Source organism: Lissotriton vulgaris, chromosome 12 (assembly GCF_964263255.1).
Source record: "Lissotriton vulgaris chromosome 12, aLisVul1.2, whole genome shotgun sequence".
NCBI lineage: Eukaryota > Metazoa > Chordata > Amphibia > Caudata > Salamandridae > Lissotriton > Lissotriton vulgaris.
Window position 1 is genome coordinate 628122975 of NC_141700.1, and position 14514 is coordinate 628137488.

A 14514-nucleotide genomic window follows, 5' to 3' on the forward strand; every position below is an offset into this window, starting at 1 on the left:
GGCAGGGGGAAGCCTGTGGGGAAATGCAAGCTCGTGCACGAAGGAGCTTGTGGTCACGTGGTTTCACGTGAACTGTTGAGAATCCTTATCATAAAAAAGTGGATGGATAGGAAAAGGTCTCTCTACGAGACCTAAAAACGATCCCAGGATGCTTGTTTCCGGCCAGTGAGGGCCAGGCAGTTTGGGCTGGACTGTTCCCATGAGGAACAGGGTCAAGACTGATTTGCATATGGCTGGGACTAAACTGGGGTGGAGTTGGGAGAAAAAAAAAGATGGATTAAACCCAGAACTGTGACTGGGGGTGAGTGGGTGAAACGTTTCAGCACTGCGCCCATCATCTTGTGGTGTTTGCTTTGTTTCCCCTAAATGGCCATGGGTATGCTCTGGCGTGGGTTTCTTGCTCGCTGTGCGACTGGGTTCGATCTAGCCTGGCTGATGAGGGGTAATACCCCAAAAACGATCCCAGGATGCTTGTTACTGGTCCAGGGAGGGCCTGGCAGTTTGGGCTGGAATGTTCCTATAATGACAGGGTCAAGACTGATTTGCATATTGCTGGGTCCACACTGTGGAGGCATAGTGAGCAAAAAAACGATGGATTAAACCCAGAACTGTGACTGGGGCAAGCGGATGAAAAGTTTCAGCACTATGCCCATCATCTTGTTGTGTTACTACAAATATACCCAGTTGGGAGGTTGTCCATTTCAAATCAGAAATATGGGAGACCAGCATGCCCTCATCACAAACATGAGAGAGCCAAGGAGCTACCTGAAGATTTGAAAATCAAATTAAGACAATCTTCAGCCACACATCTCTAGCATTCACTGCAAATAATCTGCAATTTTGCATGCTTTGCCTTTTTATATTCTACTATAATTCACTGGGCCCTACTGTAATCAAATTAAAAGAGTTTGTTCAAAATCTACGTGCCCAAAAGCAGACTTACTTCCTTCAGCGATAAAATAGAAATAAACAACATTAGCATAAATATCCACCACAGAGAACTGAATAAGACAGAATCCATGTGCAGCCTCAGTGCCACCTGTGACGTCTCACCTTAATCTCTACTTGATGCCTTTCTTCTGCTTCTTCCATTTCGCGGTCCTTGTTGCGCAGCTCTGATTTCTTTTCATCTAGCTGTCGGCGGGTGATCTCCCAGAAAGTGTGGATCTTATCACGCTCCAGCTGAAAGTAGTTGCGTTCTTCCCTTTCCCGGTCTAGTTCTTCCCTGAGACGCACAATGTGTTCTTCCAGCTGAATGAAGAGCAAATGGGGAGAGATGCAAGGACCCACATCAAGTAATGAATGAAAAGCACCACACTTCATAGTGAAGATTAAATACACACAAGGGTCCCATCAACTTATGATGAAGCCATTGGGATGTCTTGAATGTGGGACTGGCTGGAATTCCAATAATACCACATGACAAGTCCATCAATACAAACTTAGCTGTCAACTTTACAAAATAAGACCAATATCATCCAATAAAATGATTGCTACACAATAGCACTAAAATGAGGGAGAACTGTCTTTTTAAAATGAATCCATTTAGAATTCAAATATCAGGCTCCCGATCATGAGCAAGAAAAGAACCTGTGCTTGTAGCAGAAGTAACATTTCTACTATACGCCAAGCTCATTCTTAAATAGAGAACTAGTGATGCTTCATCCTCACTTCCTAGTCACAAAATGTCTAGTATTCAGGTTGGTTATGAGTCATGCATAAAATTACTAGAGCCAATCACTCAGACACCAGTGCTGCCAACCTAAGGTATACCTGTAGGTAACCTTATATTAAACCCTGGTGTGAGCCTGGATTTCACCTATGCGTCACATTCGGTGCAAATGCTCAGGTGGAATGTCTGTTTTTAAACAATAGAAGACAAGCCGTAGAAGTTTCCTCCACCCCAACTGCTGACCCTTCACAACTTCCACACTAATAATCCTCCTTACCCCAAGTATATGTCAGTGGAGATGAAAGTGGTCAATTAACAGGCAATTTGGGAAAGTAAATGAATTATTCATAGTAAATGAAGTCAATTGAGGACAATAAAAAACGTGGCGATAAGAACATTGATTTACAGAAAAATCTGCTAAGTGTCAGTAACTGAAAAACTGATTTGGGTGACCTGGGGCAAACAAGATAATTATCTGATGTCATTAAAATGGAAACTGAGAGCAAAGAATAGCTACTTTCAGTCAACATAACACAGTGCCAATGATAGAGGACCTTTCATACACTGATGGAACTAACAGGAAAACATTCTTTTTGAATATTATGATTTTGCATCATTAATATAAAAATATCACAGCAGGAAGGAGGTTTGGACAGAATGTGCTTGGCTAAGTGTGGTAAGAAGTGTGCAAAGATACATTATGGTGGTGATGTCCTACTAAACGGCCTGCCATATGCCACACTAGCACCCTATATTTGCATCATACATGCTGCAGCACATTTAATCAAGGGCCTGAAGAAATATGATCATAACACTCCCTCCTGATGGAACTACAATGATTACCCTAGTCTTCCTGCACCATGTTGGAAACCAGCTGCATTATTTACAAGCTATCATGACCAGCACCCCACTTATCCTGCAGACAAGCTTACCATCTCAGGTGGATCTTGACACACTTCTTTAAAGAACACAGCATCATAATACATTAGTCTCCCTCAATCCAGTTTCATTTCCTCTTACTCATTAACGTTATGCTTTTCTTTGACCACGTAGAGCACTCTGCTGCCTTCTGGCCATATTTGTGCTATAGAAATGCCACATGCATTACATACATAAATACATATACTTTATGATCACATTTTTCAGAAAAAATGGTCAATCATTACTCTCCACCATTATGCAACAGGGTGGGATGCGTAGGTTTGAGGCGAGCGGTGACGAGCACCGTCATATGTATATGGCAGGTTGCTAAGTACTGAGGGAAACTCCATTGGCAATGGGTGGAATGCTTGCAAAAGTCTCAGCCAATGGCAATCGTTTGGAGTCACATTCCATTCCTATGTTTTCTTGCTCACATTGACACTACTTTTTCGAGATAACCTGAAAAACAGTTTAGGAAAACCCTTGTTGGACACACGCTTGCCACACCTGAGGCTGGTCGCGCATTGGCACGAGTTTTGTAGCTCACCTGCTCTTTGCTCATCTCCTCGGTGGCGATGCCATCGACCACTGCAGACTTCTTTCCTTTTCCAGATTTTTTGCCCTTCCCACCCTTTTTCTTCTTCGGCGGCTAAAGCGAGGAACAAAATGATAAACATGCCATATGATGAGGTTTGCTTTGCTGCATGTAGGTGATCTTAAATTTTAGGGCGAAAAGTAAACGAGGCTCATTCAAACAAATGAAGAACACATGAACAAATGGAATATACAAATGTTGATTATTCTGAGTAGATAGCTGGGAGTTATGTGATTCAGAGCAAATATGTCAAAATTACATGTATTTATCATGCCAAACCTTATTGACGTTGTCTTGACTAAGCTCTTCAGAGTCAAAACCTGTCAACAAGGCAATATTACTTAATAATACATTTAAGCCTGCAATCCCTCAACAGAAAGCAGTCAGTACTTTTCTTATTAGTCCATCCTTCATATCACTACTTACCTGCAATAAGAAAATTATATAACTCCTGAAATAACTTATCATACTTCAGTTGTAATATGATATTGCCTACAGCCAGATCCAACAGAAAGAGTTAAAAGCAAGTATGTTTATGTGCAGAACATCAACTGCCACTGAAATAAAATAAAGGCTAGCATTTCAGCTACCATTCTTGATTCCCTGAAAAAATAAAGTTATTGATATTTAAAGACAGATCTATGGTAGTTTATTGCTATCATTCTCTATTGCTATTCCCATGTATAAGCCACAAAGTCTGCTTTCATAGTGGTATACATAAAGAAGCAATGGCAAAGCCAATAGATGTGGCTTGTACTTTGTGCCCTCTATCTAAAATGTTTAAGTCTGCTGTAGTGAAAAGCTACACAAATATCAATTACTTTCTGTATGCAAAGTATCTATGAGAATTTAATGTATGATGATTCAATCTACTATTAAGATGTACAATAGCTCTTCATGCATAGCATTGCAAGTACTCTACAGGAGGTGGAAAGATACACCAGACTGCCAATGGCATGAAGTGAGACTTTATGTATGTGATACATAATTAGTAAAAATAGGTGTGTGCAGGGTGATCCAGCTTTTGCATTAGACAAATGAGTGATGGCCACTACTCCATTGATAGTGTATCTGTATGGTGGGGCAAAGGCAATAGTCTTCCCCCGGCAACGAGAGCAGTCCTAAATTGATGGCTTTCAACTCTAGACATATGAAATGGTGGGGCAGACTAAAGGAGCAGACACTACTTAGACATGGAAGTCTACTTTCACAGGTGGCCGCGTTAACGGGATTCCGGAAGTGGGATCTCATTGGGATTTCCACTTTAGGGGATGTCATGAAAGGTATGGTGCTCAAATCATTCCAATCTTTACAGACTGAATATCAACTCCGCCATAGTCAATTCCACAGATATCTCCAGCATGGGCTAAGCTCATACTTTAACACCCTGTCAAACTTCACCAAATTAAATTCCTGAAACTTCTAATGGGAGACCTGGTTGACCATAAAGTCGCAAAAGTCTATCAGACACTCTTCTCTAATCAACCAGATGTATTTGGTGCCCTTTGTGTGGCCTAGGAGACGGATGTGGGGTAGTAGTTGAAAAATGAAAATTGAACGGAGGTCCCGGATACGCGGCAGGAGGCGGCCATAGCGGCTAGGCTTCGACTGACTCGGTTCAAATACCTCCACAGGGTCTATCTTACACGTCACCAGCTTTGGTGAATTGTGGTGATTGCCTCCTTTACCTGTCTCTGCTGTGGTGTGGGAGAGGACAAATTTCTCTATACAGTATGGAGTTGTCCCAGTTAGATTCTGGCAGGGGGTGACCACATGCCTGGATAGGGTCCTGCCTTGGCAGATCCCACGTGACCTGAGACTGGCCCTCCTTCACCTCACGAAGTGCCTAGGTGGAGATAAATATAAATTGCCCTTACTTTACCTGCGATTGATGATTGCAAAACATGGGCAAAACAATGTAGCCTGGCTTAAAACAAATCACTGATCCATTAGCGACAACTCAAAGTGAACACAACTACTATGCTCTTAAATAAAACAGTAGGCTATAAAATAGCTAGCAAAAACACTGATCACTATGTAAGATCAAACAAAAGAAGGAGATTGCTAGTGACTTAAATCAGAATAAAGAGAGAGGCAACATAAACCCTTGTATTCAAAAGGGCAAATGGAGAAACCACTGAACATTTGGAAGCAATGCTGGAAGCTACAGCTGAGGGAAGCAATTGCTATTTAAACAGCTCTATCCTGATGCACTGTAACTAACCTCTGCTAAATATTATTACATCTATTGAAATAGGTACATTCCAACCACATTTCAAAAGAATTTGGCATCTACTAGACCAAAAATTAACTTAACCCAACAGCCAAGTCTATGAGCTTGTGAAATAGCCTGTGGCCTAATGGCTTTTTAACAATCTCTCAAAACCTATGTGGCACCTCACCATCTGACTGACTTTCAAGGATTTCCTACTGACAAAGACAACAAGCATTTGCAATGCAATAGATCTCGCATTTTACGGGAGTTTCATACATGTGACTCCTATTGCATTACAAATGCTATTTTGTATAAACGCCCATGCCGTACTTACACTTTAACGTCGGCCGTGCCCCTTCTTTAGACAAGCCTTGTCTAAAGAAAGGGGTGTGGCCGCCATTAAAGTGAAAGCGCGGCATGGGGCGCTTTTACAAAGAAAAGCATTTGTTTGTCAAGTTGGCAAACAAGTGTTTTTTTTGTAAAAGCGCCCCATGCCGCGCTTTCACTTTAATGGTGGCCACGCCCCTTTCCGTAGACTGGACTCGTTTAAGGAAAGGTGCGTCCGATATTAAAGTATAAGTGCGGCACTGGGCATTTAAAAATAAAAATTAAATAAAGGTTTTTTTTAAACATGCGTCTGCATTTGGCGCTGCAGGTAAAGCAAAGGCATGGCCGCCACTATCAGCGTGGCATGTTATGTATTTTTCTTTATTTATAACGCTGTAGCGAGAGAAAGTGTGCTTCCTGCTACAGCAGGCATGAGAAAACCATTAAACAAATTAGTGCTTGGAGGCTGTAATTAAATCCTACCGAGCAACAACAGATGTAAAAGGTGGCGTCCTCATGGGAGGTTACAAATGCAAACATGGTGGTACTAAGGAGGGACTAACAAGCTTATTTACGAATCAGAAGCCTGTATTTATGAAGGACAATGACACAAGCCAATGACAAATATGGGCGGAGAGTGGGCGGGACTTCAAGTGCATACTCCAATACAGCATGCTTCGCAGAGCAGCGCATGCGCTACCCAGGCTGGACCTAAAAATAGGGTGACTACAGAGCAGCCACAAAGGTTATCAGACCAAAGCTTGACAGGGAATGCTCAATGAGATCTAATTCAAACCTTCTAACCCACACTTCTGGTTTATGAGACAATTGATAAATGCCCACCTCTGATTATCCGATAACAGGTCAGCTGAATGGAAGTGAGGTATTCACTGTACCCAGTAGATACCAATACCGTGGGGAAAAGTATTGACCAGGTGTCATAAATACCACAAATTCTGCGTTTTCTTTGTGACAATGAGCAATTGGACCCAAAATGTGGCGCTTTGCTTGCCATATTCTGCAAATAGTGGAACTTATTGTGCATTTACCCGGTGGTTTAGGCTGCCAAATTCAGTATAGGAAAAACAGCGGTTTGCTCAGTGATCTGAATTTATTTGGCCCACTTGAAATTAGCACATAAGAAACAACTATAGGCAATGTAATTACAAGCCTTTCTTTTGATATTCATTGTGGGTCTCATCAGAATGTCCTGCTTTCGGCACACTAGTGTTTGAAAAGATAATCTAGCAGCCCTGAAATATTTTTGATGAGCTTTGAAACACTTCTGTCAAAATATCTGTCTTCCCAGGTGAACATGGATCATTTTCACCTTCACATAAATCCGCCAAAGCTTAGATGAGTGAATGGGATTTCCAGTTTTTGTCTCTCCGAGCCTTTATCACAATGTCTCCGAAATAAGTACAACAAAACAAGGCAGTACTATTAAATGGCAAAAAATATGTTTTTTCGCCTTCAAGCAAAATCAGCACATCTATCAAATCCTAATGCTTCTTAGTGGATACACGTCTTGGGTTTTGATATCATGCATCTTCCCTGTTTCTCTGCCTCCGCTGCTCAGCCAGTGTCGATGTGCTGGGTAGAATGTTGGGTGTGGATGGTGATGTAATGAAATTGTGGATTACTGTGAGGTGGAGTGTCAGTTGGATCCTGGGCTAAGCAGCAGGAAGGCTGCTCCTGGTGGGGCTGATTACATCTCTACTACTGAATTTACTGGAAGACTTTCTTAACTCCTTAGAACAATAAACGTATTAATCTATAACCTAACTACGTCTACTGGAACTCTTCCTTACATCAAAAAATAAAATGGCAACAAGGATGGGATACGAAGCCACGCGTGCAAAGCACAATGAATGAGCAGATGCTGCCATCCTGGAATCCTGGGATCCTGGCTGCGCGGAAACGCTTTCCAACACTTGCGTGCCTTGAGCCAACCGGCGTGCGACCTTCCTACGTGCCGCCATTTTGATTGAGGCGAACTTCCTGTATCAGTCCGTATTTATCAGTCCATATTCTTCTCTGCAATTTTCTTTCCGACGTCCGTAGAGCCTGTTGTGTGTGAAGTCTTTTGGGGCATATTATTTTCCTGTCTATAGCCCTACGCCGTCTCAACAAAGACGCCTTGCACGTTTCATTGCTGTGTTTAGGGCATTTGATTTTCCTGTCTTCAGCCCTACCGCCGTCTGAACAGAGACGCTTTGCGGTTTTCATTGCTGTGTTTCTCTCTCTTCACCTATGTGTTGAACTTCAGGTTATACTTCAGTATTAAAGCATCATTGTTTTGCTGTCATCTATTGGATCCCCCCAGCAATGGTGTTTATCCTCTGTTCTATCATTTTGCTTCTCTTGCACCTGCATTTTATTTTATTGCCACGTCACCTATGCATTGTACTATGTATGTGGATCATCTTCTTATGGGATGTCATTGTGTATTCTTCTTAATTTTTGCTTCTTCATATGTCTTCCTTTTACTGTGTTTTTTTTTCTGTTGTGCGATGCTTGTTGTGCATGCATTCCTCCTTATATACTGTCCTTCGTGATCTCTTTTGAGGTGTGTCTGCACTATTTATTTCCTGTGGGGTACAGTCCACGCAGTTCAACCTTCTTTGTGTTTGCTGTTTGGGGATTCCCTGTACTCTACTGGGAAGTAGATTTTCCTCTTTTTTTAGGTCTCGCCTGAGCCAGCGTATGCGCTGGTTTGGTGAGACATTTAGTAAGAGCGGCTTTTGGAAGTGCTGCCAAGCGGCCACCAGCTTGCGATTACGCGCACAAGCGCGCCTCTCGGTCCGCCTCTGCTTTCACTTTTGGAGTCGCGAGCGTGACGCTGCATCTGCTTTCACTTTTGGCACCGCCCGACGCTGCATCTGCCCTCACTTTTGGCACCGCCCGACTCTGCATCCGCTTACACTTTCCATATTGCCGCCCCCTCCAAACATGCATAGAAAAAAAAATCTATTTATTTACTTTTGCTATAATCGTGGCACCCGCGCTTTACTTTTAATGTTAAAAGTAAAGCGTGGGTGCCGCGATTATAGCAAAAGCAAAGAAATTGTTTTTTTCCCATTTCTTTACTTTTGCTATAATCGTGGCACCCGCGCTTTACTTTAAACATTAAAAGTAAAGTGCGGGTGCCCCGATTATAGCAAAAGTAAAGAAATAGAAAAAAAATTGATTTCTTTACATTTGCTATTATCGCGGCACCCGCGCTTTGCTTTTAATGTTAAAAGTAAAGCGCGGGTGCCGAGATTATAGCAAAAGTAAAGAAATTGATGTTTTTTTCTATTTCTTTACTTATGCTATAATCGCGGCACCCGCACTTTACTTTTAACATTACAAGTAAAGCGCGGGTGCGTGCCGCGATTATAGCAAAAGTAAAGAAATAGAAAAAAATCTATTTCTTTACTTTTGCTATAATCGCACCACCCGCGCTTTACTTTTAATGTTAATGTCGCGATTTAGTTGAGTAAATGAGTTAAATCTGCTTAATACATACTTTTTGTCTGTCAAATGCAGGTGCTTCCTTTACATAAATGATCCAAAACATGTATAGAAAAAAATCCTTCAGGCTAGGAATGCATTGACTGGTCTCTCTCAGGCTAGGACATATTGCAGTGTCACAGGCAAAGGATAAATTGGTCTGTGCGCTATTGACTCTCACATAAAGGTGTGCCAGTGAGGTAAAGTTGCACTAGTCAGTCTCAGTTAAAGAGCACTGCTTTGCCTCGGGTTAGGATACAGTGATTTCAGTTCACTGCGCACTCTTCAGTGTCAGACTGAGTATCAATGGCCATTCCCAGGTTATTGATTCAGCTGTTGTTTCAGGTTAGAAACACAATGAGTAGTCTTAGGATAAAGGTGCATTGGAAAACCTCTCTTTTGGGCTAGGTTGCATTGCTCAGTTTCACTTTAGGGATGCGTATTGTTCAGCCCGTCAAGGTGCACTGATCAGGTTCATGTTAGAAATGCATTTGTTAGTCTGTGGTCAAAAAATGTGTGTTCTCGGTTTCAGGTCATGGATGCTTTGTTCAGTCTCAGATTAAATTTCCATTGGTGAGTCTCAAGTTAAGATGCCCCAGTTATTCTCTCAAATTAGTGATGCATCAGTCTTGCTCATCCTAGGAATTTACTGATCAGTAATGTCTCGGGTTGGGGAGAGAAGGGTTCGTCTAAGGCAAAAGATACCTTGCCCTCAGGTTAAGATGCCTCTGTCAGTCCCAAATCAAGACTGTGTTGGTCAGTCTTTGGTTAAGAGGCAAAAGTTAACCTCAAGTTAGGACGCAAGATGTCTCTTTTAGGAATCCATTGGTCAGTTTTTGGTTTAAGTACACAGCTAAATCTGGGGTCAGCATAACATTAGGGGTGCACAGATGAACCTCGGGTTAATTTAAATTGATCAGTATTGGTTTAGGGATGTTGGTTTTGGGTCTGCGAAACCTTGGTCAGTCATAGATCAAGGAAACCTAGGTTCATTTTCGGTTAGGACTCATTGGTTAATAATTTTATATGAACGGTGGTCCCTCAAACGAAGGATAAAGTAAGAAAATATTTATAGAAGTACAATGAGGAAGACACTTTAGCACACATCAATAATGTATAGAACAGTGTCAAGGTGTTAAGGAGTAAACTACGTTTCGATCCCATACACAGAGGACCCGGGATCATCATCAGGACTTAGTCATATTGGCCTGAGATTAGTACTGTTTCCGAAAACGGTTGTAGTCCCGAAGGAGACTAAGACGAACTGAAGAGGCAATTGATTACCAACTTTGATGTATCAGGTTAGGAATGTATTCATCAGTGTCAGGTTAGGAATGCATTGGTCAGTGTTAGGTTAGGAATGCATTGGTCAGAGTCAGGTTAGGAAATGCATTGGTCAATGTCAGGTTAGGAATGCATCTGTCAGTGTCAGGTTAGGAGAGCTTCTGTCCGTATCGGGTTAAGAATACATTTATCAGTACCAGATTAGGGAAGCAGGGGTTAGTCTCGGGTCAGGGATGCAAAGTTCAATTGCCAGGTAGAGACATGTGTCAGTCTTAGATTAGGTGTTCAAGGGTATGTCCCAGTCTGGAATAATTGGTCAGTCTTTGGTTTTAACGCACTGCTAAATTCTAGGCAAGGGTGTGTAGGTCAGTCCCACCTTAGCAGAACATTTTGGACAGTTTCAGGTTTAGGACGCCTGGGTCATTCTTTGTTAGGACAGAGGGCTCAATCTCCAGTTACAACACAGGGGTTGGTCTAAATGTATGGATCAGCCTTGGGTTACAAGGGATCAGTCTCAGGTTAGAGATGCAGTGGTCAATAATAATTTAGGAATGCATGGGTTAGTGAGTAGGAAATTAATCGGGCAGCTCTGGAGTACTGGTCAGCCTCCGTTTTAGAGTGCACTCATGGATGCACTGGTCAGTCAAAGTCCTGGATAGGCTGGTCATTTTTGGTTAGCAAGGCATGGGCCAATCTTTGGTTAGGAGCCATGGTTTAGTCTTGAGTTACAATGCTATGGTCAGTCTTCGGTTTGGGTACAGAAGTCAGTCTTTGGTTATGGATGCATAGATCAGTCTCCAATAGGGATGCACGGGCCCATCGCTGGTTTGGAATGCACAAGATAGTCTCACTGATTAGTCTCCTTGTAGGGAGAAGGGGTGTGTTGCGGATAAGGGATGAGCATGGTCATTCTCCAATCAGGATCTAGGGATCAGTTTTCGGTAAGGCACTGGCGTCAGTCTCTGGTTTTGGAGCAGGCGGTGCTTTAAATGGGCCGGTACTCACCGGTACTGAGTCCCGGCACTTCCAAATTTTCCACCCGTCAGTACCAGCACTTTTTTTTGTCAGGGAGAGTACCAGTACGGTGATTGATGGCGCAGCAGGAACAGGGTAGGTCTCTCTGCAAATGCGGAACAAATGCTGCTCTGCTTCTGGATCTTTTGCAGAGAGGCTGCTAGATTAGCAGCTCTCTTTGAATTATCCCAGACTGCTGGGGTTGGAGAGGGCTTGTGTCACGCTGTGATTAACGGTGCAGGGTCTAGGCAGACCCTGCACTGTTGATTAGGTGTTCAATAGCTATTCAGTCGAAAGTGCTTTAGCTCCCCCACTTGCTGGTCAGTAATTCAGTCCCATTTTGGGTATTGCACTGGCCGTACTAAAAGCAAGTGGCAGAGCAACACAATCCTACACCTTCGCCACAGCTGTTTTTCTGTTCATGTTTTTTTTCAGCACAGGAGCTGCTTCACTTTGTGTGCCCCTCTAAAACTAATCTCTGTAACACTAATCGCTGCATTTGCATGTTAATAGCGACAGAGCAATGGGTAATGGGTTCAGGAGTATGAAAGTAGCCCTGCCCAAAGAGCAATGAATAGCAGGGAAACCTGCAGCACTCCAGGAACTGGATCTGGTTGGGGGAAAAACGAGCTAAAAATAGAAGAGAGGGGGAGGGAGGAATGTAAAAAAGTGAGGTGACAGCTGAAATTAGGCTTGCCACTTTTTTCAGATAAAAATACCAGATATCTCTTCAGTTCTGAAATGCGTGCTTAGAAATGGTATTCTAACACAAATTTGTGTAAAGTAAAAAATCTGCTGTATTTCTTGAAGTAATTGGTTTAACTATTTATGAACCACGTGCAATTTCAATCAAATCGCCTCTTTTAATGCCGGGAAGCAGTCTGATCAAGAGAAACGAAATAACCTTTAGCCTGAAATTTGGTTTAAAACGCTGCTTTGCAGAATTTACAGGGCCCGACAGCGATTTGTGCGCTTGCTCTAGCGTGCACACTTTCACAGCTTGGAAAACCTATGTACTTTTGAAGTGATTCAATGATTTATGCTTTTATTTATGGGGAAAAATATCAATCCTGATTTAGCAAGTTTTTTTTTTACAAGCCATTATTTAAAAATACAGCCCTCAACAGTAAGCATGCTCTATCAACAAAAATAATGAAATACAGCACAACAAAATACTGGCCAGGTGGCACATTTAGGGAATGGGTACATCATGGAGGGGAGAAGAGGAGGCAAGTGGGGAAAAAACTGTGACAAAATGTAAGAGATTTGAGGAGAGAGTAAGCGGGAGGTGGGAGTAAGAAGGGTAAAACAAGGGAGAGCAGGTTAAAGGCTGGGTAAAAATGAGAGATGAATCGAGAACGGAGAGGATATGTGGATGTAAAGATACTGAACCAGAAAGAGACAGAAAGAGCTTGGCTGTAGGGAAAAGGGCAGAGGCAGTGCTTATAATGGGCCAGTACTCACAGGTACTGAGTACTGGCATTTCTTATTTTCATCACTATTAGTACCAGCACTTCGCTACTGCCTAGGAGAGTACCAGTACTCATGAAAGGTAGGCTCATTGGCTGCTGGTGCTGGTGAGCACTAGGCTGTCCGAGAAAATGCTGTCTCTGACAGCCAAGGCACCTCTGTAGTCCTGAGCTCAGCCACTGCTGACTATTCAACATAGGCTCCATTGCATGTGTGGAATGCTTTTGTGTACGTGTCTGCTTGTTTCTTTCTGTGTGTGTGCACGCTTGAGAATATATAGCATTGTGCCAAACAACAACAAATAACGGTATGACATTAAGAAGTTGCAAATATTTTTTTTTAAAACAGGGAAAGTTGACATATTATCCTATTTGGCTTTCATTTTCTGTAATGATTAACCTGTTTTGTTTACACGAATGCATTTCTGTTGTGTTTTGATATGTGCTGCAACTTGTATAGAAGTCATTATGTATCATCATGTCTTGTCATAAGCCCCGCCCACTTGCCACAACTCTAGCTTATTTTAATGAGTACCTGCACTTATTTTTCCCATTTAAAGCACTGGGAGCAGGGGTCAATCCCGGTTAGGGATACATGTCCCAGTCTCTGGGTAAGATTGCCTTGATCAGTTTTTGATTGCATACAATCATAAACCGGGATGATGATGTAATATTGGTTTTAGTTTACGGCTACACAGTGGCGAGTCTGCTGAAATGGTGGCATTGGTCAGCCTCGGGATAACGATGCTTTTGGATATTTCATGTTAAGGGTGCATTGATTGGGCAGTCCTCGTTTAGGGTGCACTAAACAGTCTGGGATTAAGGATGGACCGATGTCTTCGAATTAAGAATGTTTAGATCTGCCTTGGATTAGGAATGCATTGGTCAGTCACTGAGGGGACAGGATGTTATTGTCATGTCTCAGGTTAAGGTTCCTCTAGCCGGGTTAGAGAGTTCCCGTCGTGGCATACATTGGTCTGAGGGAAGGCCGGCAAGCTGGGGCATTCCTGCAGAGGAAACTCAGAGTGTTGGTCCTTCTGGATGTAAAGGGAAAGAAAGAGTTAGGTAGAAACTCACCATGGTAGCGGTGGTCCGCTCCGGGGACGATGACCCAGTCTAACAAGCACGTCTCCAAGCAACGGGCGCGCGCAAAACGTGGGCGGGGCGTCTACGGACTCCTTTGCTAGCAGATCTCGCGAGATCTCTACGAGAGAACATCTTGGCGTCCTTAGCAACCAGTATCCACTATTAAAAAATGTGTAAGTGAGAAATAGATGTCAGGGAGACACATATGATACGAGACATAGCTCCAGGCATGAAACTATACAAACAACACGTACCACTCCAATACATTCGGGGCGAGTTCGTGCTATATAAATCTGCAACAAAAATAAATACAGTAGGAGCGGGGTCAAGGAGTGTGGGAAGCGGGGTCAGTACGTGGGCCGTGGCTAAAATAAAATATTAACTATTTTGTTGGGCTTTCACCTCCAGGTAATTGCATATAAAATAGAAAGCACAC

General features: G+C 42.7%; 1 protein-coding gene across 1 annotated transcript in view; it reads right to left on the reverse strand.

The window, feature by feature from the left end:
* DRC4 (dynein regulatory complex subunit 4) overlaps window positions 1-14237 on the reverse strand; it is a 99053-nt gene extending 84816 nt beyond the window's left edge. Inside the window, exons 1-3 of the mRNA XM_086945779.1 lie at window positions 14070-14237; window positions 3141-3242; window positions 1054-1251 (exon numbers count right to left, since the gene is read on the reverse strand). Coding sequence (XP_086801905.1) covers window positions 1054-1251; window positions 3141-3242; window positions 14070-14072 — 303 coding nt within the window. The 5' untranslated portion in view covers window positions 14073-14237. The remainder of the gene's footprint in view (window positions 1-1053; window positions 1252-3140; window positions 3243-14069) is intronic.
* Window positions 14238-14514: the final 277 nt, after the last annotated feature.